Source organism: Carcharodon carcharias, chromosome 1, assembly GCF_017639515.1.
Source record: "Carcharodon carcharias isolate sCarCar2 chromosome 1, sCarCar2.pri, whole genome shotgun sequence".
Classification (NCBI taxonomy): domain Eukaryota; kingdom Metazoa; phylum Chordata; class Chondrichthyes; order Lamniformes; family Lamnidae; genus Carcharodon; species Carcharodon carcharias.
The window spans coordinates 236,150,141-236,177,714 of record NC_054467.1 but is presented as its reverse complement, the minus strand read 5'-3'; the positions used below and the strand labels follow the sequence as shown (position 1 = coordinate 236,177,714).

The 27,574-nt window shown below is 43.5% G+C and overlaps 1 protein-coding gene across 2 annotated transcripts in view; it reads right to left on the bottom strand.

Annotated features, from left to right (window-relative positions):
- Window positions 1-280: 280 nt before the first annotated feature.
- The window catches only part of LOC121280123 (transmembrane protein 127), a 47,769-nt gene continuing 20,475 nt past the window's right edge, over window positions 281-27,574 (bottom strand). Inside the window, exons 2-3 of one of the 2 annotated variants that reach the window (XM_041191793.1) lie at window positions 18,728-18,892; window positions 281-906 (exon numbers count right to left, since the gene is read on the bottom strand). In XM_041191793.1, the coding sequence (XP_041047727.1) occupies window positions 638-906; window positions 18,728-18,892 (434 nt within the window). In that variant the 3' untranslated portion in view covers window positions 281-637. Of the gene's footprint in view, window positions 907-18,727; window positions 18,893-27,574 lie in introns of those variants that run through there. The other variant, XM_041191801.1, reaches the window with a different exon arrangement.

The following is a 27,574-nucleotide window of genomic DNA, read 5'->3' as shown; positions in this document are numbered from 1 at the left end:
GATTTACTAATGCAGTAACATTACCACTATGCCATCATCTCTCCACCCCGATTCAGAATTGGGAGAAAAAGATCATTAGAAATTCTCATAAAAAGGAAAAGAGAACATTAACAATTAAGTTCAGGACTTTACAGCAAAACTCTCTGGATAGCAATCAGGAACCAAAAAGGGCATCTGATTTTTCCACTTGACCTGGCCCAGGACAGTAAGGTTAACTGTAATGCTCCAACAGCTGCCACAGCTATGATTGATAAATTCAGCACATAAGGGGGGATCAAAGTTGGTCTGTATAGCTCAGTGCCTTTTATTGATTTTAATCAGTGATTGAGCAGTCACTTCAGAAAATCTACAGCTACTTCAATTGGTGTCAACTGTACAAAGGATAAAAATGTACAAAAGAAAAATGTATCTACAGAACATTAAAGCTTCTTGAATTTTTCTCAATCATTAATATCCTCAGAGCAGTTAAAGCCACTGGCTCTTTTCATTGTATACTGAGCAGTCCCACCTGCAGCTGGGACTGTATAATGTCCCTGGGTGCTGCACTTCTCCACAGCAGCATTGCAACCAGAGCCCTGGGTCAACTGCACAGATCCAAAGAAGTACATGGTGATGTAGTACAAATAGTTTAGCCAAACTAGTCATTGTCTTGGTCTTGTTGGTGCGCTTCCAGCGTGGACTGCTCTTCTGTTCTGTTCTCTAGCAGTCTCACATCCTTCAACAGGGACTTGTGTAGACTTAGGGCTGAGGCGGTTACTGAGAACATCACACCAAAGATAGCAATAATAAAACTTTCGCCCAGGGTTGTCTGCATCGCTGTCTTGTCAAATTCTTTTTTCTTCAGCTTTGTCTTCACCTGAAAGAACAGGTACGAGCACAGCGCCAATGACCCAATATCCAAAATGGCTGCAAAACAAGACAGCACAGCAGTCTCAGCCTACATCATCATCATCGTCGTCCAGTCCAACAACTACACTCTTCAATAGGTTTAAAGGAGGGATCTCTCTGGTAGCACACTGGTTAACGGGTTACCTTAACATAAGTGTGTTAATAATTGTGCCAGCAATTTACATTTCTATAGAATGCTGTATGTACGGAAATTCGCCTGTATGCAGATTATAGAGCAGGGAAGGTGGGTAATTAGTGGGAGCAAGACAACTAATTAGGAGCTGGAGACAAATGCATTGTCAAATAAGAGGGTGTTAAGCACCAGGGAGATGGTTTAATGCACATATTGGTCATGAACTATGATCAGATGTTCAACTCACATGTTGCTACATCATGGAAAACACAGGAGAAATTCTAGAAGTTACATTGCTATAGAGCCTCATCACATCCACAGGAATTCATAAAATATTTCAAACCCAATGAATACAGTGAATATCCCCCCCACCCCGGCTCTTACAATTGATTCACCAGTCAATCCTCCACTATTTACCCTTTCAAAATTTTTCATAATCTTGAAAGCACTTTTTTCTAGTTCTGCCTAAAGTTTATTAATCTTAAGAGTGTGAAAAGTCTGAATCAGACAGCAGAAGAACATCATGCCCATTGCTTCTAAATCCCACCCACTACTACTTATGAGCTTAGTACTCTTTTGATACTTGAAGTAGGAGGCAGATGTGGTGGATAACAGAAATGTAGTGCATGTCATGTACGCAGACTTTCAGAAAGCATTTGGTAACAGGTTATTTAGGAAGATTAAAGGATAATAAAAGGAAATAGTCTTTTAATTAAAACAAACAAAAAGTATGGCAAGGGAGCTCAATCCTCTGTGTCGTATGGGCTGCAGCACGTGGGAATTCTTAGACACTCCTGGCAGTCTGGATGACCACATGTGCAGGAAGTGGCACCGGCTTGACCAGCTTAAACAACAGGTTTCGGAGCTTGAGCGTCAGCTGGACAGACAGCAGTTCATCCGTGAGGCTGAGGGTCACGTGGACAGTACGTTTTTAGATGTGGCCACTCTGCAGCTTAAGGAGGTGCAGTCAGAGAGGGAATGGGTGACCACCAGTCAGTAGAAGGGAGGCAGACAGGTAGTCAGGAAAGCCCCAGAGTGCATCTCACTCAAGAACCATTTTTCTGTGTTGGAAAACGGTGAGGGTGAAGGTTCCTCTGGAGAATGCAGCCAGGGCCAAGTTCACAGCGCTGTGGGAGGCTCAGCTGCACAAGGGGGGAGGAGTAAGAGTGCAACAGCAATAGTGAGGGGTGCAGACAGGCACTTCTGCGCTGTAGATGTGACTCCAGAATGTGTGTTGCCTCCATGGTGCCAGGGTCAAGGATGTCACAGAACAGCTGCAGGGCATTCCGAAGGGGAAGGGTGAACAGTCAGAAGTCGTGGTTCATATTGGTGCTAACGACATAGGTAGAAAGAGGGATGAGGTCCTGCAACAAGAATTTAGGGAGCTAGGTAACAGATTAAAAAGCAGGACCTCAAATCTTATAATCTCTGAATTACTCCCTGTGCCACATGCTAGTGAGTATAGGAATAAGAGGATAGAGAGGATGAATGCTTGGCTGAAGAGATGGTGCAGGAGGGAGGGCTTTAGTCTCCTGGATCACTGGGTCTGTTTCTGGAGAAGATGAGGCCTGTACAAGTCAGGGTTGGGCCTGAACTGGAACAGGATCAACATCCTTGCGGGGAGGTTTGCTAGTTGGGGGAGGGTGGGGGGGGGGGGGGGGGTAGAGGTTTAAACTAATTTGGCAGGGGGGTGGGATACAGAGTGGAGGTACAGTTGGGGGTGATGCGCAGGCAAACATAGAAGAGAAACTAAGCCAGTCTGGAAGGCAGAGCAAATATAGACCTGTTTAGGCACAAGGGAATAATACAAGGCTGGATTGCATCTATTTTAACACAAGGAGTCTTACAAGTGAGGCAGATGAATTGAGGGCATTGATTAGCACATGGGAATATGATATTGTTGCTATCACAGATACATGGTTGAGGGAAGGGCAGGGCTGGCAGCTCAATATTCCAGGCTATAGAATCCTCAGGAATTATTGGGGGGGGGGGGTGTAAAAGAGGAGGTGGCATTGCACTATTGATCAAGGAGTCAATTACTGCAATAAGGAGGGATGGTATCTTAGAAGGTTCCTCAAATGAGGCCATATGGGTAGAACTGAAAAACAAAAAGGGGGAAATCATTTTGTTGGGTGTGTACTATATGCCTCCAAACAGTCAGGGGGAGATAGAGGAGCAGGTATATAGGCAAATCACAGAAATATAAAATTAATAGGGCAATAATAGGGGATTTCAACTTCCCCAATATTAACTGAGATAGTCTTAGTGTGAAAGGCTTAGAGGGGGCAGAATTGTTAAAGTGCATCCAGGAGAGCTTTTTGAGCCAGCATGGAGAAAGTCCTACAAGAGAAGGGGCAGTACTAGACCTAATCTTAGGGAATGAAGCAGGACAAATGGTAGAAGTGTCAGTGGGGGAGCATTTCAGGGGTAGTGACTATGACTCAGTAAGATTTGAGGTAGTTTTGGAAAAGGACAAAGATGGACCAGAAATAAAGGCCCTGAATTAGGGGAAGGCTGATTTCAATATGATAAGATAGGATCGGGCCAAAGTGGACTGGGAGCAACTACTTGTAGGAAAGTCTACATCAGGCCAGTGGGAGTCATTCAAAAAGGAAATAGTGAGAGTTCAAGGCTAACATATTGCTGCAAAGGTGAAGGGTAGGACCAGCAACTCCAGGGAACCCTGGATGTCAAGGGATATAGAGGATTGGATAAGGGGAAAAAAGGAGGCTTATGGCAGATACAGAGGACTGAAAACAGTGGAAGCCCTAGAGGAGTATAGAAAGTGAAGGGGGGGTACTTAAAAAAAAGTAATTAGGAGAGTGAACACTGGTGGGGCAAGATAAAGGAAAATCCCAAGGCATTTTATAAGTATATTAAGGACAAGAGGGTAACCAGTTGAAAGAGTAGGGCCCATTAGGGACCAAAGTGGCAATCTGTGCATGGAGCCGGAGGACGTGGGTGAAGTTTTAAATGATTGCTATTCATCAGTGTTCATTATGGAGAAGGATGATGTAGATGTAGAAATCAGGGAGGGGGACTGTGATATACTTGAACAAATTAGCATTGAAAGGGAGAGTGGGCTTAAAAGTGGATAAATCCCCAGGCCCAGATGAGATGTATCCCAGGCTGCTACGTGAGGCAAGGGAGGAGATTGCAGGGGCTCTAACACTAATTTTCAAATCCTCTCTGGCTACAGGAGTGGTGCCAGAGGACTGGAGGACAGCGAATGTGGTACCATTATTCAAGAAGGGTAGTAGGGAGAAACCAGGTAATTCCAGGCCAGTGAATCTAATATCAGTGGCAGGAAAACTATTGGAAAAAATTCTGAGGGACAGGATTAATCTCCACTTGGAGAAGCAGGGATTAATCAGGGATAGTCAGCATGGCTTTGTCAGGGGGAGATCACGTCTTACAAATTTGTTTGAATTTTGAGAGGTGGTGATTAGTTGTGTAGATGGAGGTGAGGGTAGTGCAGTTGGTGTTGTCTACATGGACTTCAGTAAGACTTTTGACAAGGTCTCGCATGAGAGAATGGTCAAGAAAGTAAGAGCCCATGGGATCCAGGGCAATTTGGCTAATTGGATCCAAAATTGGTCTAGTGGCAGGAGATAAGAGTCGAAGGTTGTTTTTGCATTGGAAGCCTGTGATGAGTGGTGTACCGCAGGGTTTGGGTGCTTGTACCCTTGCTGTTTGTAGTGTACGTTAATGATTTAGACGTGAATATAGGAGGTATGGTCAGTAAGTTCGCAGAGGACACGAAAATTGGTGGTCATAAATAGTGAGGAGGAAAGCCTTAGATTACAGGACAATATAGATGGGCTGGTGAGATGGACAGAGCAGTGGCAAATGGAATTTAATCCTGAGAAGTGTGAGGTGATGCATTTTGGGAGGACTAACAAAGCCAGGGAATACACAATGAATGGTAGGACCCAAGGAAACAAAGAGGATAGAAGGACCTTGGTGTACATGTCCATAGATCCCTGAAGGCAGCAGCACAGCTAGACAAGGTGGTTAAGAAGGCATATGTGATACTTGCCTTTATTAGCCGTGGCACAGAATATAATAGCAGACAGATTATGTTGGAGCTGTATAAAATGCTGGTTAGGTCACAGCTGGAGTACTGCGTGCAGTTCTGGTCACCACACTATAGGATGTGATTGCACTGGAGAGGGTGCAGAGGAGATTCACTAGGATGTTGCCTGGGCTGGAGCATTTCAGCTATGAGGGGAGACTGGATAGGCTTGGGTTGTTTTCCTTAGAGCAGAGAAGGGTGAAGGAGGATCTGATAGAGGTATACACAATTATGAAGGGCATAGATAGGGTAAATAGGAAGAAACTTTTCCCCTTAGCGGAGGTGTCAATAACCAAGGGGCATAGTTTTAAGGTATGGGGCAGAAGGTTTAGAGGAGATTTGAGGAAAAATTTTTTCACCCAGAGGTTGGTTAGAATCTGGAACACACTGCCTGAGGTAGAGGCAGGAACCCTCACAACAATTAAGAAGTATTTAGTTGAATATTTGAAACACCATAGCATACAGGGCTACGGATAAACTGCTGGAAAATGGGATTAGAATAGATAGGTACTTGATGGCTGGCACGGACATGATGGGCTGAAGGGCCTGTTTCTGTGCTGTATAACTCTATGACTCTAATGATATGGAATTAGGGTAGGGAATTGGATTAAGAGCTGTTTGGGAGGAAAAAGGAGCTAGGGGTTAAGGACAGTTTCTCAGAGCAGCTGAAAGATGGTTGTGTGTCTCACAGGATTCCATTTTAGGACTGCTTCTACTTGTGCATTATCAATTTGGATATAGGACTATTGGGAGTGACATACAAATTTGTATCCTGTCATGAGCTATGCCCCTTTATTTTTGAAAATATAATTTTCCAACTTCAACTGACTGGAAATTTTGCAATTTGAAATGAGACAGAACAAACTTTATAAAAATGCACTGCCACCTTCCAAGGTGAAAGTGAAAAACAAACTAGTCACCCTCAAGGTAGTGTGATGAATGAGACATTTCCTATAATTCAGAGACCCATCAAAACTCATCATTGTCTAAGGAAGAGACATTAAAATGCAAAGTGCTGGATATTGAGACAATGGCTGCCACAGACAGATCCATCCAAAAAACCCTTGGAAATACACAATGGGCGAAGTATAACAGGCCAGGCTACAACCACTGCAGAGAGAGATTGCAAGAGAGATTTCAGCAGATGAAATAGGCTGAAAGCTGGACTCTCTCTCGGGTCAAGTGTATTATCTGGTTCGGAAGACAACTTTACTAAGAATCTACCAGCGAACCAAGACTTCATAATAATTGCAACATCTTCTACATCTAACCACATCCACAAAACCAGCTAACCCAAATCGGCTGCAACACTTCAAAATCTACACCTCAAGGGAATTTAATCATATATTCTTTCAACGCTTTTTCATTGGACTCTAACTTCCCTTATTTCTGATATCTGTGTGTGTAACATCGCATTCTTGTCACTTTTTCCCACCTCATGTTTAGGGGTTAATGAATTTGTTCTTCCTTTGACTCAAAAAAGCCTGATTGGCTCCTTACGTCTCACCACTTAAAAAATTAAACACATTCGGATTCAGAAAAGGCATATCCTCATGATAAAGAAACTTAAACCTTTGTTGCGACCAACTGATGTGGCTGAGTGGGGGAGCCAGTTCACTCCTCACCCGATCATGATATAATAAATAATTCTGAGGGCCAAAGCAAGGGGATATTGATAATATGATGGAATTGGCAACAGAAGAGACAGATGCGATTCATTGTAATGAAGTATGGGATAGTACTCTTTGATTAATAACAATTTGCCAGTTTTCCCCCATACCCAAACTGAACACCACCCCAAGACAAAAGCAAAATACTGCGGATGCTGTAAATCTGAAATAAAAACAGAAAATGCTGGAAAAACTCAGCAGGTCTAGCAGCATTTATGGAGAGAGAAACAGAGTTAACATTTCGAGTCCGTATGACTCTTATGGCTCTGCAGAAGCATCATACGGACTCGAAACGTTAACAATGTTTCTCTCTCCACAGATGCTGCCAGACCTGCTGAGATTTTCAAGCATTTTCTGTTTTTATTATGAAGATTGTGTTCAAACATTTCATTCAATACTGAAATTAAGCCAGCTGTTCTATATTTTCTGTGCTTATATCCCACTGCTTTTACTGACTAACAGTCAGTCCTTGGGTACAATTCCTGTGCTTATGGAACTACTGAACATTTATCAGAGCATCAGCTATTTCCTTTCTCATTTCCTTGACAACAGTAAGAGTCATGTCCCATCTGGCTCAGGTAGTAGCCTGTAGACATCTGGGGATTTCATTTCATCTATTAATGCACTGTTAAATTAATTTGCATAAAATTCATAGGTGTGTCATTTTAATTAGGTCATTCATCTATTTAAAATAAGCAACTGCGTTCAAACAGCAAACAAACTTTACATGAACCTATTAACTGATACAGTACCAAAGGAAATTAAATCCTTTAGTTTTTGAGTTTCTGCAGGGCACAAAAGTTACTGATATCTACTTGTGTTATTGGTCTTGAATGAAAGAAAATGACTGGATCTGGTCTGTGATCTCTTGGTCCTCCAAATTTCTCCCTAACTTATATCATAAAGAAAATGTATGGCCATCAACACGTCCCACAGTTCCCAGAGCTTTAGCATTTTTTAAGGTGCACTCGTACTGCTTCCTGCTGCATTCTTCTTTTCGATTGCTTCATACCCATTATTTCTTCTACTAATTTATGGCTACCCTTTGCTGTCTTACACATGAATTCAACTCTCAACTTTTTACTTTTAGTAACTCTCACAAATAAAGCATTCCAGATCTGAGGCCTGCCTGTCATTTGGCTGGATGCTGTAGAAATATCAGCCTTAGGACTGAGCACAATTGAAAAATTGTAGCATTCATTCTCTTCCAAGTGATAGCACACAACTTGCCCAACTTACTGAAGGCCTCTATTGAAGCAATCTAAATTTATAAAATGACTGAAGAGCTAACTGGTCCAATAGCTGGATTGTTTTACTCTTTTTTAAATCCCTATTCTTTGCAACAATTCGACAGAATGATGTTGTAATGAGTAGCAAATAAAACAATTTCGGTGAGAAACAGTTTAAGGATAGAATATAAGTTCTAACTTAGTGCAGCTTCATTGGGAACAGATCCATTTTCTATCACAATTATTTCCTCATTATTTGCTTCTCTGTTTCTCCTGCTTGCTGTTTTTCTCTGCAGTCTCCAGCACCATATATTTTCCGTCCTTCCTCAATTTCTCCATTTCTCCTGCTACTACCTTTCCAATCTCATTCTCAAAGCCCATCACCAGCCAGCCAAGCCTGCTGGACAATAGACTGCTTTGTGATCTGCTGTTAAAGTTTTTTTTTATTTGTTCATGGGACGTGGGTGTCACTGGCTAGGCCAGCATTTACTGCTCATCCCTAATTACCCTTGAGGAGGTGGTGGTGAGCTGCCTTCTTGAACCATTGCAGTCCATGTGGTGTAGGTACATCCACAGTGCTGTTAGGGAGGGAGATCCAGGATTTTGACCCAGCGACAGTGAAGGAATGGCGATATATTTCCAAGTCAGGATGGTGAGTGACTTGGAGGGGAACTTCCAGGTGGTGGTGTTCCCTTGTGCCTGCTGCCCTTGTCCTTCTAGATGGTAATGGTTGTGGGTTTGGAAGATGCTGCCTAAGGAGTCTTGGTGAGTTGCTGCAGTGCAAATTGTAGATGGTACACAGTGCTGCCATCGTGCATCGATGGTGGAGGGAATGAATGTTTGTGGATGTGGTGCCAATCAAGCTTTGTCCTGGATGGTGTCAAGCTTCTTGACTGTTGTTGGAATTGTACTCATCCAGGCAGGTGGAGTGTATTCCATCACACTCTTGATTTGTGCCTTGTACATGGTGGACAGGCTTTGGGAAGTCAGGAGGTGAGTCACGCGTCGCAGGATTCCTAGCCTCTGACCTGTTCTTGCAGCTACAGTATTTATATGGCTAGTCCAGTTCAGTTTCTGGTCAATAGTGACTCCCAGGATGTTGATAGTGGGGGATTCAGTGATGGTAATGCCATTGAATGTCAAGAGGCAATGGTTAGATTCTCTCCTATTGGAGATGGTCATTGCCTGGCACTTCTGTGGTGGGAATGTCACTTGCCACTTGTCAGCCCAAGCCTGGATATTTTCCAGGTCTTGCTGTATTTGGACATGGACTGCTTCAGTATCTGAGGAGACATGAATGATGCTGAACATTATGCAATCAGCAGCGAACATCATTTCATTAATCAGCAACCTCTGCTTTACAACATTAGTAATGGCTGTTCTTTCCTAACGGTTCATTTCTAAATTCCACAGAAACAGTAGGCTCAAAAAAATTCTCCTTATGCCCTGTTTATAAAATAGCAATGATACACACCGATGCTTTGGATTCTAGCATGCAAGTGAAAAGAGACCCAAGGGTGACACTACATGCAGAAGTCTGTGTGCTAAACGAAGTGATCATTCAAGCCAATTTCATTCTTGTCTTATAAATTATCAGATGATGAACAACTTTAACTCTGCAGAAGATGTAGCTTCAATACTTCGGTACATTTCAGGCCATGAAATATGCACACCATAAGGTGAATCTATTAACTCTGCTTCATGCACTCAGTGATTTGCAAGTGACTCATATACAGGAAAGATCCTTCTCAACACAGAACAGCAGCAAAGGTTACATTGATCCAAGTCTGCCAGAAGACAGATGAGAAAACGAAAGTGACAAATGAAGGAGTTCACCAAATAATTGACATTGCTCCAGATGTGATAATGCAGATCTCATTTCAACCCTACTTCAGTCAGGAGACCACAAGTGCAAGAGGGCATGCCAGAAGCAGCACTGGGCACAGCTAAATAAAAGATGCCAACCTGGTGAAGTGACAATACAGAACTACATACTTACTAAACAGCATCCATTGGGCAGAGCTAAGCGATCCCACGACCAAGGGATCAGGTTAAATCTCTGCAGTCCTCCCACATCCAGCTGTGAATGGTACAGTCAATTTAGCAATGTGAAGGGGAGGTGGAGACCATCTCTATCATCAATATTGGCAGAGGCCAGCGCATAAAAGCAAAGGGTAAGGTTAAATGTTTGCATAATCTTCAACCACAAGTGCCAATGGATGATCCATCTCGGCCTCCTCCTGAGTCATCAACATCACAGACGCCAGTCTTCAGCTAACTCGTTTTGCTCCAAGTGCTATCAATGAAACAGCTGAATGCACTGAATACAAGCGCTATGGGCCCTGACAACATCTCAGCATTAGGACTAAAGACCTGTGTTCTAGAACTGGCCAAACCTCTAGCAACGCCGTTCCAGTACAGTTACAACATTGACAAGGTAGAAAATTTCCCAGATATGTCCTGTCCACGAAAAGCAGGACAATACAATCCAACCTATTACCGCCGTATTAATCTGATCAGAAAAGTGATGGAAGGTCTCGCCGAATATCAAGCTGGGCTTCCTGAGAAAACACCTGCTCACAGATTGGGTTCCACCAGGACCATTTCACCCCTGATGTCATTACAGCCTTGGTTCAAACATGGGCAAAAGAGCTGAACTCCAGACGTGAGCTGAGCATGACTGCCCTTGACATCAAGGCGGCATTTGACTGAGTGGAGCGTCAGGGAGCCGTAGCAAAACAGGTGTCAATGGGAATCGGGGGGGAAACTCTCCACAGGTTGGAGTCACACATAACACAAAGGAAGATGGTTGTGGATGTTGCAGGTCAATCATCTCAGCCCTAGGGCATTGCAGCAGGTGTTCCTCAGGATAGTGTCCGAGGCCCAACCACCTTCAGCTGCTTCATCAATGACCTTCCTTCCACCACGAGGTCAGGCGTGGGGATGTTCACTGATGATTGAATTGTGTTCAGTTTCATTCACAACTCCTCAGATAATGAAGCATGCCTGCATGTCGAAACACCTGGTCAAGCTCAGGCTGATCAGTAGAAGTAACAAGTGCCAGGCAATGACCATCTCCAACAAGAAAGAATCTCACCATCTCCCCTCCACACTCAACAGCATTACCATCATGGAATCTCCCACCATCAATATCCTGTGGACTTACCATTGACCAAAAACATAACTGGATGAGTCAAATAAATACTGTTGCTACAACAGGTCTGAAGTTGGCTATTGCCAATAATACTTCCTGCGTTCTCAAAGCCTGTCCACCATCTACAAGACACAAGTCAGGAGTCTGATTGAATCCCACTTGCCTAGCTAAGTACAGCTCCAACAACACTCAAGAAGCTAGAAATGATATAAGATAAAGCAGCAGTACCACATCAACCACCTTAAACATTCACTCCCTCCATCACCAGTGCACCATGGCTGCAGTGTGTACCACTTACAAAATGTACTGCAGCAACTGGCCAAGGCTTCTTCGACAGCACTTTCCAAACCCACAACCTCTATCATTCAGAGGAACAAAGGAAACAGAAATATGGGAACAACACCACTTGCAAGTTTCTCTCCAAGTCGCACACCATCCTGACTTGCAAGTATATTGCTGTGCTGTCATTGACGCTGGGTCAAAATCCTGGAACTCCCTCCAAACAGCTCTCTGGGTGTACCTAAACCACATGGTCTCCAATGGTTCAAGAAGGCAGATCACCAGTGAATGAATAAGCAACAACCACAACTTTTGGTTCTATATTGCCTTTAGTGTAATAAAATATCCCAAGGCACTTCACAAGTGCATTCTAAAACACACAAATAGAACCAAGCCACATAAGATGATATTAGGTCAGATGGCGAAAAGTTTGGTCAAAGCAGTACGTTTTAAGGAGTGTTTTAAAGAAGGAAAGCAATGTAGAGAAGTGGAGAGTGAGAGAATTCCAGAACATAGGAGCTGAAGGTACGATCACTGATAGTGAAGCGATTAAAATCAGGGACGGTCAAGATCCCAGAATCAGGTGAGAGAAGTTACCTTGAAGGGTTGTGGAGCTGGAGGAGATTAAAGGGATAGGAGAGACAAAGCCATGGAGGGATTTGAAAACAAGAATGAGAATTTTAAAATCAAGGCGTTGCTTGACCAGGACCTAAGATAGGTCAGTGAACACAGGACAATAGGTAAAAGGGACTTGGTGTACATTAAGCCACGAGGCAGCAAAGTTTTGGATGACCTCAAGTTAGAATTTGGAAAACCAAACAGGAGTGTGTTCAAATAGTCAACAAAGTCATGACTGACATACAATATTCCAAATATTGCAAATCTTCCAAATCTAGGTGGGAATAACTTGTTTCAACCTCTAGTCAAATTCCAGTAAGACAACGTTGAGTTCAGAGAGTGCAACATTCACTACCCAAGCTCATGTACAAAGAATAATTATAATGATACAAGGAAGAACTGGCAGCATGCATGGAACTCCACTTTTTATTCATTCTTGGGATATAAGCATCACTGGCAAATCCAGCACTTATTGCCTATCAACTGAGTAGCTTGCTGGACCATTTCAGATGGCAAGTAAGGGTCAACCACATTGCTGTGTGCCTGCATTCATCTGTAGGCCAGGCTAGATAAGGATATTAGATTTCATATGGGAGTAGGAGTAGACCCTTCAAGCCTGATCTGCCATTCAATATGATCATGGCTGATCTGATTGTGGCCTTTACTCCACTTTCCTGCCTGCCACCCACCCATAACCCTTGGCTCCGTTGTTGATCAAAAATCTGTCTAACTCATTCCTGAATATATTCAATTACATAGCCTCCAGTGCTCTCTGTGAAAGAAAATTCCAAAGATTAATGACACTCAGAGAAGAAATTCTTCCTCATCTCTGTCTTAAATAGGAGACCCCTTATTTTTAAATTGTGCCCCCAGTTTTAGATACCCCCACAAGTGGAAACATCCTCTCAGCATCTACCCTCTCAAGCCCCCTCAGACTCTTATATGTTTCAATAAGATCACCTCTCATTCTTCTGAACTCCAACGAGTATAGGCCCAACTGCTCAACCTTTCTTCACATGACATCCCTTTCATCCCAGAAATCAGCCTGGTGAATCTTCTCTGAACTGTTTCCGATGCCAGTATATCTCTCCTTAGGTAAGGAGATCAAACTCTACATGGTGTGGTCTCACCAATGCCCTGTACAGATGTAGTAAAACTTGCTTACTTTTATGCTCTATCCCCTTGCAATGAAGGCCAACATTCAATTTGCCTTCCTAATTACTTGTTGTACCTGCATGCTAAGTATTTGAGATTCATGTACAAGGATACTCAGATCTCTGTTCTACAGAATTCTGCAGTCTCTCTCTCTATTTAAATAATATTCTGCTTTTCTATTCTTCCTGCTAAAACAGACAACCTCACATTTTCCCACATTATACTCCATCTGCCAAATTTTTGCCCACTCACTTATCTGTCTATATCCCTTTGCAGACTCTTTGTACCCTCTTCACAACTTTGTATCATCACCAAATTTGGCTGCAATACAGTCGGGCCTTCATCGAAGTTACTAATATATATTGTAAATAGTTGAGGCCCCAACACTGATCCTCATGGCGATCCACATTTTGCCAATCTGAAAGTGACCCATTTATCCTAACTCTGTTTCCTGTAAGTTAGCCAATCCTCTCTATCCTAATATATCATTCCCAAAAACATGAGCTCTTATCCTAGGCAGTAACTTTTTATGTGGCACCTTATTGAATGCCCTTTGGAAATCCAAATAAGATATATCTACTGATTCTCCTTCATCCACCCCGCTTGTCACATCCTCAAAGAACTCAAATAAATTTGTCAAACACAATTTCTCTTTCACTAAATCATGCTCACTCTATCTGAACGTAATATGATTTTCTAAATGACCTGCTACTACTTCCTTAACAATAGACTCTAGCATTTTGCCAATGTCAGATGTTAGGCTAACTTGGCCTATAGTGTCTTGCTTTCTGTCTCCCTCCTTTCTCAAGTTGTGATTACAACAGCGCATCCACTATCTCTGCAGTCACTTCTTTTAAGGCCCTAGGGGAGAATTTTCTCCCCATCAGGCGGGCGGGTGGGGAGCGGGCGTGGGGCCAATCGCCGCCCGCAATCGGTTGCATGCCACCATTTTACGTGGGCGGGCCAATTAAGGCCCACCCAGCGTGATGCACGCCTGGTAGCACTTAGCGCTACCTGTGTGGGCGGGGGGAGGAGGGAGAGTCGGGGCCTGCTTTCTTTCACCCATATGTGCGAAAGAGCACAGAAAGCATAGTTGTAAAGTTGCAACAAAAAGAAAAAAATAAAATTATTCACACATGTCCCCTCATGCGACAGTGTCTCATGAGCTGAGATGTTTATGAATTTTCATTAAAAATTTTACTTAATTAATAAAACCTTCATGAAACCTCATCCCACCCGTGGATGGGATTTCATGCAAAACACGAAGGCCACTTGGGCTCTTCGCCTGCCCACTAGCCTAAAGGTTGGACGGGCAACCCTGTCAATTTGTTTAATTGGTTGATTAATGGCCTAAACAGGCCTTTGACAGTTCAGCGGGCACGCAGCCAACTCTGGTGCACGCCTACCAAATGGAAGATTGGAACGATGCACGGTGACATCGGGACACCCCCGCACACTGAACAGAAAATCCTGGCCTAGGATGCAGGCCATCAATTTCAGGGGATTTGTCAGCCTTTAGTCCCATTAGTTTTCCTAGTGCTTTTTATCTAGTGATTGTAATTGTTTTCAGTTCTTTCTTAAGATATTTTTTGTGTCTTCTACTCTGAAGATAGATATCAAATACTTGTTCAAGGTCTTTGCCACTTCCTTGTTTCATATTATTAATTCCCCAGTCTCAGCCTCTAAATGACCCATGCTTTCTTTAGCTAGTCTCTTTCTTTCTAAATAGATCTAGAAACTTTCTTGCTATATTTCTTGCTAGTTCTTTCACACTTCAAGTTCTCCCTCTTTATTATTTTTGAGTCATCTTTTGCTGGTTTCTAAAATTTTCCCAATCTTCTAGACTACCACTAATCTTTGCAGCACTGTACATCTTTTCTTTCAATTTGGTACCAACCCTAACTTCCTTAGTTAGCCACAGACAGTGCATTCTTCTGGTAGCATTGGTCTTTCTCAATGGAATATATCTTTATTGAGAGTTATGAAATATCTCTTTGAATGTCTGCCACTGCTTCTCCACTGTCTGACCTTAACCTATTTTCCAATTCCATTTTAGTCAACTCTGCCTTCATACCCTTGTAATTTTCTTTATTTAAATTTATGACACTAGTTCCAGGCCCAAATTTCTCACCTTCAAACTGAATGTGAAACTCTACCATGTTATGATCACTCTTACCTAAAGGATGCTTTACCATGAGGTCATCAATTAATGCTGTCTGATTATGTATTACCAGGTCTAAAATAGCCTGTTCTCTGGTTGATTCAAGAAAGTATTGTTCTAAGAACCTGCCCCAAATACACTCTATGAACTTATCCTTCATGCTCCTTTTGCCAATTTAATTTGTCCAATCTATATGAAGATTAAAATCTCCCATGATTATTGCAGTATCTTTCTTAAAAACCCCCATTATTTCCTTTGCTATTTCTTATCTCCACTTAAACTGATTCAACATTTTGATCCTCTGATCATTTCTCATTACTCTACTGATCATATCCTTTATTAGCAAAGTCACCCCACCTCCTTTTCTTTTCTTCCTGTCCTTTCAAAATGTCAAATTTCCTCCTTTAAAGAGTATTAGTGGACCAGATAAGTTTTACGAAAATCCAGTAGTTTCGTGATTATTCTTAATGATACTAGCATTTTATATTAGATTTATTAATTAATTGAATTTAAATTCACCCAGCTGCCATGATGGGACTTGAATTAATATATCTTTAGAGCATTAGTTCAGGCCTCTGAACTACTAGCCCAGTAACATTGCTATGATGCTACCATATAAGCCATTATCTTTCAAGGAAAAAAAATGTTTTTATAAAGCCCCAGGCCATCCCAGTGCTTTACAAAAAAGTATGTAATTTGTTATAGTCCCTGTTGTCAGTTTAAAAAACACAGCAACCAATTTACACACATCATGCTCCCTCAAACAGAAATGTAATAATGACTATATAACCTGTTTTTTTTTGGTTGTGGCATAAATAATGGCCAGTACTGCAATTGGAATTCCCCTGGACTGCTTCAAAATTGTGTCATGGAACCTTTTACGTCCGACTGATGAGAGGGCAGATGGGGTCTTATCTAACATCTCTGAAGGGCAGCACCTCTGACACTGCAGGGCTCCCTCACTACTGCTCAAGTATTTGGAGTGGCACTTGAACTCAAAAACCTTCTGACATGGAGGAGGGATAGCCACAACTGAGCCACAGCTGACATCGTCAGAGGAGAGATAAGGGACAGAATTAGAAACATAGAAAATTTATGGCACAGAAGGAGGCCATTCAGCCTATCATGTCTATGACAGACAAAAAATAGTAATTTATCCTCATGCCATGTTCCAGCTCTTGGGCCATAGCCCTGCAGGTTACACACTCCAAGTACATATCCAAGTAGTTTTTAAATGGGTTGAGGATTCCTTCCTCTACCATCCTTTCAGGCATTGAGTTCCATGCCCCTGCTACCCTCTGAGTCAAAGTATTTCTCTTTAACTTCCCTCTAATCTTTCTGTTAATGATTTTAATCTCTACCCCCTGATCATTGACCTCTCTAATGGAAATAGGTCCATCCTATCCTCTCCGCACCCCTCATAGGTTTAATTGAGATGGATCGAATTAAGATAAAAGCAAAATACTGTGGATGCTGGAAACCTGAAACAAAAACAGAAAATGCTGGAAAAACCCAGCAGGTCTAACATCATCTGTGAAGAGAAAAAAAAGAGTTAACGTTTCAAGTCCGTATGACTCTTCTTCAGAGCTAAAGAGAAGTAAAAATGTGATGAAATTTATACTGTTTAAGGGGGGTGGAGCAGGTGAGCTGGATAGAAGGCCAGTGATAGGTGGGGGCAAAGGAGAGATTGGCAAAGATGTCATGAACAAAAGGACCAAGGGACGTTAATGATAGTGGTACTGGCTAAAGGAGATGTTGATGGTGGCATTAAGGTCAGAAAGCAGAATATGATAATAGCAGGACCAGGGTGAGCACTCTGGAAAGAACAACATAAACAAGTGACGGATGGTCCTTGTGGAGTGGGGTGGGGGGAGGGGATGGTGGTGGGGAAAAAGATAGAAAATAGGATAAAAGGTGGGGATAAAACAAGGAAAAAATTGAAAATAAATAAAATGACAATAAGTGGATAAAAATAAGAATTAAAAATGAAAAAATAAAAATAAAAAATGAAAATGAATATAGAGAAAAGGGGGGGGGGGAGGGGGTGAAAAAAGGGGTTGAGGATGGGGGAGAGAGTTCATGATCTAAAGTTGTTGAATTCAATATTCAGTTCAGAAGGCTGTAAAGTGCCTAGTCAGAAGATGAGGTACTGTTCCTCCAGTTTGCATTGAGCTTCACAGGAACATTGCAGCAGGCCAAGGATGGACACGTGGGCATGAGAGCAGGGTGGTGTGTTGAAATGGCAAGCGGCAGAAAGGTTTGGGTCATGCTTGTGGCCTGAGCGAAGGTGCTCCACAAAGTGGTCACCCTGTCTGCGCTTGGTCTCGCCAATGTAGAGAAGACCACATTGGGAACAGCGAATGCAGTAGGCTAAATTGAAGGAGGTACAAGTGAAGCCCTGCTTCACTGGAAAGGAGTGTTTGGGCCCTTGAACGGTGAAGAGGGAGGTAAAGGGGCAAGTGTTACACCTTCTGCGATTGCCTGGGAAGGTGCCATGGGAGGGGGATGAGGTGTTGGGGGTGATGGAGGAGTGGGCCAGGGTATCCCCGAAGGAACAGTCCCTACGGAATGCCAACAGGGGGGTGAAGGGAAGATGTGTTTGGTGGTGGCATCATGCTGGAGTTGGCAGAAATGACGGAGGATGATCCTTTGAATGCAGAGGCTGGTGGGGTGAAAAGTGAGGACAAGGAGGTCCCTATCATGGTTCTGGGAGGGAGAGGAAGGTGCGAGGGCCGAGGGCTGGGAGATGGGCTGGACATGGTTGAGGGTCCTGTCAACCACCGTGGGTGGGAAACCTCAGTTAAGGAAGAAGGAAGACATGTCAAAAGCACCGTTTTAGAAAGTGGCATCAACGGAACAGATGCAACGGAGGCGAAGGAACTGAGAGAATGGGATGGAGTCCTTATATGAAGCAGGGTGTGAGGAGCTGTAATTGAGGTAGCTGTGGGAGTCAGTGGGCTTGTAGTGAATATTGGTGGACAGTCTATCACCAGAAATTGAGACAGAGAGGTCAAGGAAGGAAAGGGAAGTGTCAGAGACTGACCATGTGAAGGTGATGAAGGGGTGAAAATTGGAAGCAAAATTGATAAATTTTTCCAGGTCCAGACGAAAGCACGAAGCAGCACCCAAACAGCCATTGGTGTACCGTAGAAAGAGTTTTGGTAGGCCTGATAAAGTCTTCCCTCAGCCTCCTCTGTTCCAAAGAAAAAAAACCCAGCCAATCCAATCTTTCCTGGTTGCTAAAGCTCTCCAGTCCTAGCAGCATCCTCGTAAATCTCATCCATTGCCAACCTGGTGCAAATTTATAGAATTGAAAGAAAAATAAAAGTAATTGAAAAAATAAAGCAGTTGAGGAAAAGGTTTACCGGTTATAAAATGCAATGTAATTGGTAAGTTAAACAAAAGTGGATGTCTTGAGCCCAAAAAGCTGAGAATGAAAGCTCCGAAACCAGTCAATATTCCAATGTAGCTGCAGGTGGCCATCACAATTAGAAGAGAAATTCCTTCATAGTTGAGGACAGTATTTGGATCTGCAGAAGACAGTTTAAAAAAGACAGATTAGCATAAGGCACTAATCAAATAAAAATATTTTCTATAAGTCACAGCAATCCATTATCATTCCCAATTACTTCCTCATTAATATGCTTGAATCAAGCCGCTTTTAAGTCTTTCTCTAAGGTGTCTTTAACGATGTTCGCATTTTACACTACAAATGCTGGAGTTCAGCATCGCCATCACCTCTATGGTGGATCTTGCATTCCCTATGATCCAGAGTGCATCTTTTTACGACTGGTTATCTAGGTAAACAATAGCGTGGCCCGGAGATTGTAACAGAACTATTGCTCTGCTAAACCGGATACTGAAATGACAAGTGCCACCATGTGGGTTCTCTCTTTATGAAAGCACGTTCTGGGGGCGAGACACAGATTCAAGTCAAAAATTGGTTTATTTTTAATGAACAGAATACAATTGTGAATACATTGGGAATTTCCAATTCTTCTTGGTTACAAAACATAGTAATGCTGCAACCTTACTAACTCTCTCGGTGTAGGTCAAATTTCAAGTCAAGCCATCGCAAAGTTAAGATGGCCTAGCTTTTATGCTACATCTTGCTGAGGGGTTTTCACTCACTGTCTCAAAGGGACAGCACACGCAAGAGAAGCACCAAGAGATCAGGGGTCTCTGAGATCAGACTCAGCAGTTGATCCCACCAAGCTGACAGTAGATGCGGGTTCCAGTCAGGGCACCACCCTTACAACTATGGGCAAACAGCACGCCTCTCAAGTTTGAATTAACCCTGTCAGATACAGAGTCTTCCAAAGAAATTCAGGCTAGATTTACTGAGGGTCATGGCATTGTGAAATCACTTAAAAGAAAATGACAATGAAAATTCATCTTCTAAAAGTCCTGTGGCCAGTGACAGTGTATGGCTGTGACAGTTGGACCATCAAAAAGAGTGAGGAGGTTCAAATAGGAGCATTTGAAATTAAAGGACCCAGACAGATATTACAGATGTCATGGACGGCTAAGTGGACAAATGAGTGGCTGCTCGAGGAAGTTGGTATTAAGAGGAGCTTGCTTGAGGTAGTAGTATGAAGGAAGTTCACATATTTTGGACATTTGATGCGAACAGGAGGGGAGTGCTTGGAAAATGAGGCGATGCAAGACAAAACACCTGGAAAACGTGCACAAGGAAGACCCAAGATGGCATGGATGGATAATATCAGACTGTGGGCTGGCCTCCCTATAGGACAGACAATGAGAGCAGGGGAGAATCGAAATCAGTAAGGAAAGACTGTTCATAGTATGGCCAACCTTTGGACCGAGGACGAGTGAAAGACATAACAAGACAGTCCATCAAGAGTGAATGAAAACAGTTTCTGTGATTATCCCTGGTTAACCGTCAAATAATTCCCTGAGGGTTTCTCGTTATTTCAAAGCCAAAGAAACTCATACAAGCATGTAGCAGCGATGCCAGCACAACAATGGACGGACCAGCTTTGACTCCCACTAAGTAGCTCATTAACAGTTAAAATTATGATGATAGAAGTATTGTAATTTTTTTAAAACTTGGTTGAAGCAGTACAGATAAAGACCAAACTGTACCAGTCTCAAAAGTATCATGGTTAACTTCCCAGTGCTAGCTCAAAATTACCTGGATGTTTGAATTCCACAACTGGCCATGATAAGATTTAAACTGGTAACCTTTAGGTCCATAACTCAGTACCATAACCAGTAAGACATCACATCCGGAACATTCAGACAGAGGGACTGCAGATCGCCAGTATAGTCAACTTATGCTAACCTCCCAGAAACTCATAGAGGGCATCTCAACACTTTGGCACCACTTTGCTGGCTTGCCTTCTGTATGAATAATGCTTACTGGATGAACAATAAAATAATGAGAGATTGAAACAAATATTTGTTTTATAATATTTGGCAGTGGGTGAGTGGTGCAATTTTTTAAATGTCATTTTTTAGCATGATTTGTTCTTGTGCATCATGAACTTCTCTGTAATAATAATAATATAAAAGGTAAAATACTGCGGATGCTGGAACTGTGAAACGAAAACAAAAAATGCTGGAAAAGCTCAGCAGGTCTAACAGCATCTGTGGAGAGAGAGTCAGAGCTAATGTTTCGAGTCCGTATGACTCTTCTTCAGATCCAAAGGGAGGTAGAGATGAGGTGAAATATATACTGACTAAGAGGGGGTGGAACTGGTGAAGCTGGATAGAAGGCCAGCAATAGGTGGAGGCAAAGGAGAGGCTGCAAATGATGTCATAAACAAAAGGTCAAAGAGTTGTTAATAGTGGTTGTACTGGCTAAATGAGGTGCTAATGGTGACATTAAGAAAGAAATGTGTTAACGGCTGGACCAGGGTAAGCACTCTGGAAAGTGACAGATGGTCCTAGTGGGGGTGGGGTGGGGGGAGGGGACGGTGATGAGAAGAAAGATCAAAAATAGGCTAAAAGCTGGGGATAAAACAATGAAGAAAAATGGAAATAAATTTTAAAAATAATAATGAAAATAAGTGGGGGGGAAAATTAATAAAAATTTTAAAAATAAAAATGAATATGGAAAAAAGGGGGTGGGGATGGAAGAGAGAGTTCATGATATGAAGTTATTGAACTCAATGTTAAGTCTGGAAGGCTGTAAAGCGCCTAATCGGAAGATGAGGTACTGTTCCTCCAGTTTGCGTTGAGCTTCACTGGAACATTGCAGCAGGCCAAGGACGGACATGTGGGCACGAGAGCAGGGTGGGGTGTTGAAATGGCAAGCGACAGGGAGGTCTGGGTCATGCTTGCAGACAGACCGAGGGTGTTCCAGTCTGCATTTGGTCTCTCCAATGTAGAGGAGACCGCATTAGGAGCAGCGAATGCAGTAGACCAAATTGAGGAAAGTGCAAATGAAGCGTTGCTTCTTTGAAAGGAGTGTTTGGGCCCTTGGATGGTGAGGAGGGGCAAGGTAAAGGGGCAGGTGTTGCACCTTCCGCGATTGCATGGGAAGGTGCTGTGGGAGGGGGTTGAGGTCTTGGGGGTGATGGAGGAGTGGACCAGGGTGTCCCGGAGGGAACGGTCTCTACGGGATGCTGGCAGGTGGGGGAGAAGGGAAGATGTATTTGATGCTGGAGTTGGCGGAAATGGCGGAGGATGATCCTTTGAATGCGGAGGCTGGTGGAGTGAAAAGTGAGGACAAGGGGGAACCTATCATGGTTCTGGGAGGGAGAGGAAAGTGTGAGGGCGGATGCGCGGGAGATGGGCCAGACACAGTTGAGGGCCCTGTCAACCACTGTGGGTGGAAACCTCGGTTAAGGGAGAAGGAAGACATGTCAGCACCGTTTTAGAAAGTGGCATCATTGGAACAGATGCAACGGAGGCGAAGGAACTGAAAGAATGGGATGGAGTCCTCACAGGAAGCAGGGTGTGAGGAGCTGTAGTCGAGGTAGCTGTGGGAGTCCGTAGGCTTGTAATGAATATTGGTGGACAGTCTATCACCAGAAATTGAGACAGAGAGGTCAAGAAAGGGATGGACCATGTGAAAGTAATGCAGGGGTGGAAATTGAAAGCAAAATTGATAAATATTTCCAGATCCAGGCAAGAGAATGAAACGGCACTGAAACAGTCATTGATGTACCGAAAGAAGAGTTCTGGGAGGGGGCCTGAGTAGGACTGGAACAAGGAATGTTCCACATTCCCCATAAAGAGACAGACATAACTGGGGCCCATGCGAGTACCCATAGCCACACCTTTTATGTGGAGGAAGTGAGACAAGTTTAAGGAGAAATTGTTCAGTGAGAGAAGAAGTTCAGCCAGACAGAGGAGGGTGGTGGCAGATGGGGATTGTTCAGGCCTTTGTTCGAGGAAGAAGTGGTTTGCCCTCAGACCATCCTGGTAGGGGATGATAGCGTAGAGGAATTGGACATCCATGGTGAAGAGGAGGCGGTTGGTGCCAGGGAACTGGAAATTGTTGATATGATGTAGGACATCAGAGGAATCACAGATGTAGGTGGGAAGAGACTGGACAAGGGGAGAGAGAATGGAGTCAAGCTAGGAGAAACTGAGTTCCGTGGGGCAGGAACAGGCTGGCACGATTGGTCTACCAGCACAGTCCTGTTTGTAGATTTTGGGGAGAAAGTAGAAGCGGGCTGTCCAAGGTTGGGAGATTATGAGGTTAGAAGCTGTGGAGGAAAGATCTCCAGAGGAGATGAAGTCAGTGACAGTTCTGGAAACAATGGCTTGATGTTCGGTGGTGGGGTCATGGTCCGGGGCATGTAGGAGGAAGTTTCTGAGAGTTGGTGCTCAGCCTCTGCAAGGTAGAAGTCAGTACGCCAGACAACAACAGCACCTTGTCAGCTGGTTTGACAACAAAGTCAGGGTTGGACCTGAGAGAATGGAGTACAGCAAGTATTGGGCATTCATGTGTCCCACAACCTATTAGGTAAGGGGATACAACTGATAGATAGCTGCACAGCCAGCAACTAAGCTGCTTAGGATACACAAAGGGTTCTATCATCTCCAACTACTTCTAATTCACCTGCAATGTCTCCTTTGCTATTGTCATTTTCGGCTTCTTGTATTAACATGCAATGCCTAACGTCACTTGTGCAAGGCTACTTTACGGTAAATAACTACTGCTGTCAATGTTAACTGGCTGATCCAGTGTGATCAATGAAGTCATTTCATGAAGGATGTTTCCTCTGTGTACTGATCAGTGTGACTGCGTTAGAGTTAGCACCTGATCACAGAACACTGAGCATCTATAAAGTCTCAAATCCGATACTCATAATTGCCTATGACTACTCTTCAGTGTGTTGAAGCTGGAGTTTTTAAACACACAATTGTGGTTGAATACAATTCTGTCTGCTGCTGATGGCTCACAGCCAATCATTTCTACCAACATTGTTTTGCACCGATGCTCTGCAACAGAAAGCTTGACGAGGATGAGGTCAAATAGGTTTTCCCTTGTGTTGGTTCTCTCACCACATACCACCAGTCCAGCCTGGTCTGGCAGATATGTCCTTCAGGATCTGACCAGCTCAGTCAGAGATGGGCACTGAAGTCCCCAAGACAACATTTTGTGCTTTTGTTACCCTCAGTGCCTCTTCCATTCTCAAGCGCTGATAACCTCTACCATTTGTCTCCAGACAGTGTGTATCACCTAGACAGAAATTTCTCCTCTTGGGGGGAGATGCCAATTCCTCCAGTTGGCAAGTGTTATTCCCTCCCATTCCCCCATATATTTTAGCTGACCAACATGGCAAACATGAGCGGCTAAGCATTTTTAATTTTTCTTTATTCTTTCATGGGATGTGGGCATTGCAGTTTGTTGCCCATCCCTAATTGCCTTTGAAGTGAGTGGCCTGCTAGGCCATTTCAGAGTCAACCATGTTGCTGTGGGTCTGGAGTCACATGTAGGCCAGACCAGGTAGGAATGGCAGATTAAAAGCAAAAAACTGCAGATGCAAAACAAAAACAAAAATACCTGGAAAAACTCAGCAGGTCTGGCAGCATCTGCGGAGAGGAACACAGTTAACATTTCGAGTCCAAATGACCCCTCAACAGAACTAAGTAAAAATAGAAGAGAGGTGAAATATAAGCTGGTTTAAGGGGGGTGGGACAAATAGAGCTGGATAGAGGGCCAGTGATGGGTGGAGATAAGCAAAAGATGTCACAGACAAAAGGACAAAGAGGTGTTGAAGGTGGTGATATTATCTGAGGAATGTGCTAATTAAGGGTAGAAAGCAGGACAAGATAGCCCTGGGGGGGTGGGGTGGGGTGAAGGAATCAAAAAAGGCTAAAAGGTAGAGATAAAACAATGGATGGAAATACATTTAAAAATAATGCAAATAAGTGGGAAAAGAAAAATCTATATAAATTATAGGGGAAAAAAAAGGGGGGGAAATCGGAAAGGGGATGGGGATGGAGGAGAGAGTTCATAATCTAAAATTGTTGAACTCAATATTCAGTCCAAAAGGCTGTAAAGTGCCTAGTCATAAGATGAGGTGCTGTTCCTCCAGTTTGCGCTGAGCTTCACTGGAACAATGCAGCAGGCCAAGGACGGACATGTGGGCATGACAGCAGGGTGGAGTGTTGAAATGGCAAGCGACAGGGAGGTCTAGGTGATGCTTGCGGACAGACCGGAGGTGTTCTGCAAAGCGGTCACCCAGTCTGCGTTTGGTCTCTCCAATGTAGAGGAAACTGCATTGGGAGCAACGAATGCAGTAGACTAAATTGAGGGAAGTGCAAGTGAAATGCTGCTTTACTTGAAAGGAGTGTTTGGGCCCTTCGATGGTGAGGAGAGGGGAAGTAAAGGGGCAGGTGTTGCACCTTCTGCAGTATGGGGAAGGTGCCGTGGGAGGGGGTTGAGGTGTAGGGGATGATGGAGGAGGGGACCAGGGTGTCCCGGCGGTAACGTTCCCTGCGGAATGCTGCCGGGGGGGGTGGTGAAGGGATGATATGTTTGGTGGTGGCATCATGCTGGAGTTGGTGGAGGATGATCCTTTGAATGGGGAGGCTGGTGGGGTGATAAGTGAGGACAAGGGGGAACCTATCATGTTTCTGGGAGGGAGAAGAAGGTGTGGGGGCGGATGCGCAGGAGATGGGCCGGACACGGTTGAGGGCCCTGTCAAACACTGGGTGGAAAACCTCAGTTAAAGAAGAAGGAGGACATGTCAGAGGAACTGTTTTTGAAAGTGGCATCATCAGAACAGATGCGACGGAGGTGAAGGAACTGAGAGAATGGGATGGAGTCCTTATAGGAAGCGGGGTGTAAGGATCTGTTGTCGAGGTAGCTGTGGGAGTCAGTAGGCTTGTAATGGATATTGTTGGACAGTCTACCACCAGAAATTGAGACAGAGAGGTCAAGGAAGGGAAGGGAAGTGTCAGAGATGGACCATGTGAAGACGATGGAGGGGTGGAAGTTGGAAGCTAAATTAATACATTTTTCCAGGTCCAAATGAGAGCATGAAGCAGCACCGAAGTAATCGTCGTGTACCGGAGAAAGAGTTGTGGGGGGGGCCGGAGTAGGACTAGAACAAGGAATGTTCCACATACCCCATAAAGAGACAGGCACAGCTGGGGCCCATGCGGGTACCCATAGCCACACCTTTTATTTGAGGGAAGTGAGAGGAGTTTAAGGAGAAATTGTTCAATGTGAGATGGAGGAGAGTAGTGGTAGATGGGGATTGTTCGGGCCTCTGTTCGAGGAAGAAGCGGAGAGCCATCAGACCATCCCGGTGGGGGATGGAGGTGTAGAGGGATTGGATGTCTATGGTGAAGAGGAATGGCAGACTACCTTCCCTAAAGGACATTAGTAATCCAGGTGGGTTTTTACAACAATCAATGATAGTTTCATGGTCACCAATGCTGTGACTATTTTTATATTCAAGATTTATTAATTAAATGTGAATGCCACCAATTGCTGTAGTGGGATTTGAACCCATGTCCCCAGGGCATTAGCCTGGGCCTCTGGATTACTACCTCAATGACATTCCACTACGACATCATCTTCCCATTACTGTTTTTAATCATATAATACGGTATGTGGTAATTTATAAAGGTTGAGTTAGATGGGATTTTTGATATTTCGAGAAAAGTAGTTTGCAAGTACTGTAAATACACCGATGGAACTGACTACTGTTTGATTACTGTTAATTCAATAAATAAATTTGTCTACTGATTTCTAAGCTGAAACTTGTTCTGATGCAAGTGTAATATTCATCCACCTACCAAAGACATGAAAAAACATGCGACAACCTGTGACATATTCCAGAAAGCCGAAGTAGAGTACAGAGTAAGCCTTTAATGTTTGATCCTGAGTCACACTACACTGACCTAGATTTTGGGCAGATAAAAGCGCACTCTGGTTCATAGGGGACACAGAGTCCACTTACAGAAGTGGCCAGGAACAGTATAATGTATAAACCCAAAAAACTGTCATCTTCTATCTTCACTGTATCATAAGAACCTGTCAGCGTGCACTTATGAATGATGGTGAGTGAGGAGCCAGAGAACTGCCATTGCCTATGGAGCCACATCCCCAATGTAAATCAGCCTCTTCAAGACAGCAGTGAATAAAACTGAAGAAGCAAAGGCCCTGCCTAATTAATCTTCATCATACATTTAAAATATATTATAAAATGCCCATATTTGATTCACATTGCAGCTGTACCACTGACCATAACTCAGTAAAGGCTCATTGAATGAGCTGCAGGTTAGCCCACCCATCAGGTTACAAATTACACCAGCCTTCAGAACACATCCAATACTTATCCCTCCCAGTGTAAAACACGTAGTTAGGATGGATAGGAAAGTATGACTGTGAAACAAGCCGTACTGTATCACCCCCATACAAACCACATGCCCACAAGCAGGTATTGCAGTGACATATTTAGAAGCAATTTTACACACAGCTCATTCAGCACAGGATAAAACCTGATACATTTAAGGTGGGCTGACTATAACCATTAAATGATATCATATCACATCCACCCCAGCTAAGGCCATTTTACTTTCACTCTATCTTTCTCAGCACTGTTCTTGGCTCTCTATGATGTACTGATAGTCATGATAGCTTCCACTTTTACAGCCTGAACCTAGGTCTCAGGAAGTCTCTGGAAAGTCCCAACCCCACCCCCCCACATCCTCCCCAGTCAAACTCATAGGAAGTGTTTGCAAATTAAAATGTGTAAAATAGTGTACACTTCAGCTCT